Genomic DNA, 1,687 nt, shown 5'->3' on the forward strand with positions numbered 1-1,687 from the left:
GAACTTCCCTGGAACTTCAGCTTAACCTAGACTCAGAACATAATTTATTAAATCCACCTATCTACATAAATGGCCTCTCTGATTAAATCCCTAAAGTAATTAGTTTATAATTCTCTCCTTCTGAATTCTATTCAGGCCATTCTGTTATGCTGACATTGTATTTGTTTTTAAAGGGTAGTTTCAGCACCCCTGTCTAACACTATTTCAAAACGCTGACTCTTCCATTAACTGGAGAGTTGTGGTTCCAGTATTCGCTAGACCAGCGGTTCTCTACCTGTGGGTTGTGATGCCCTTGGGGGTCAAACTACCCTTTCACAGAGGCTGCCCAATTCATAACAGTAGAAAAATGACAGATATGAAGTAGCAACAAAACTAACTTTATGGTTGGGGGGTCACTACAATGTGAGGAGCTGTATGAAAGGGTCACAGCATTAGGAAGGTTGAGAACCACTGCTGTAGACCATTTCTCCCCCCACTGGGTCTATCTCTGTTATTTAGTAGGTCCTTAATATTTAAAAGACATTGTAGATGTGTTTGAGAAAGTAAGAGTGAGAGTTGGGGAAGTATTAATAAAGAACTCAGTGATACAATTATATGCACAATTTTAGGTACTATTTAATTTCTTAAATTCTCACCTAAGTTTAAAATTGGGAATGAATTAAATGTTAATAGTGGATTACATTTCCTTGCCTAGAAAAGTATACAGGCAATGCTTTTGTCTTTCAACTATTAAACAGGGGTATTTTTATAGCTATTATGATTTCAATTAAAATGGATGAGACTTGTTTAAATATAATGAGATGTATTTTTGGCCTTATCATAATTTGCAAATATATTCTGTAATTTTAAAAAATTATTTTTAGGTGTTTTATAACTGCAGTTGTGTGGACATCACTGCTTTCCAAAACAGAACTAACTCGGCCCGTTTGGGTGAATGCCCAAGAATTGATAGGTGCAAAAGGAATTTTTACATATATATAGCACTACAAGTTACAGTTAGTCTTGCCACTGCAATGGGAAGTACCCCTGGTATGATGCTGGTTTTTAAGTGAGTATTACCTTTTATAAGCACATATAAGAATGTTACATTTTATTTTTCTCATAATCCATTGCACTAGGACTATGATACTGGAATGCCACAATGTATACTAATTTTCCCCTTGATTCTTCTATTAACAAAATCTAGGTTATATTCTTTCTTCTCTTGCCAAGAATTTTAGGATTAAGGCTGATTAGCAACTGATGCAGTCATATAGCACTTCAGTATGTTTCTAAAATCTTTTAATTTTAAGATACCCTACATTCTGGGCCTGCCCTGGTGAATCTTCACCTGAATTTGTTTAAAGAAAACTTTTGGGAGCCACACTATATAATATAAACTTCAGTGCCATTAATATTTCAAAGTTTTAAATCCATCTTCAGAATGGGTTTTTGAACTAGTCTCTGATAATGCTTTATAAGACAAGAGATAAACACTGAAATAGAATTCCTTCTTTTTTCAATTATTAAACACGTGTAGAAATATGCCACACCTGACAAAGAAGACTTGTATTTCATGATTAATAAAATCCACACAATATCTGATGTCACATAGATTGAAGTCTGGCAGGCAAGACTGACATGAAGCAAGTAAATATAAAAATAAAAAAATCACTAAAATGTGGTATATGTAATAATTTTTGAAAGA

General features: G+C 33.9%; 1 protein-coding gene across 1 annotated transcript in view; it reads left to right on the forward strand.

Annotated features, from left to right (window-relative positions):
• The window catches only part of LOC101658515 (solute carrier organic anion transporter family member 1B1), a 67,199-nt gene that overhangs the window by 41,816 nt on the left and 23,696 nt on the right, over window positions 1-1,687 (forward strand). The window contains exon 10 of the mRNA XM_004713806.4: window positions 864-1,048. Coding sequence (XP_004713863.2) covers window positions 864-1,048 — 185 coding nt within the window. The remainder of the gene's footprint in view (window positions 1-863; window positions 1,049-1,687) is intronic.

This window comes from Echinops telfairi, unplaced genomic scaffold (assembly GCF_000313985.2).
Source record: "Echinops telfairi isolate 266 unplaced genomic scaffold, ASM31398v2 ScPeMD7_21;HRSCAF=78, whole genome shotgun sequence".
Lineage (NCBI taxonomy): Eukaryota > Metazoa > Chordata > Mammalia > Afrosoricida > Tenrecidae > Echinops > Echinops telfairi.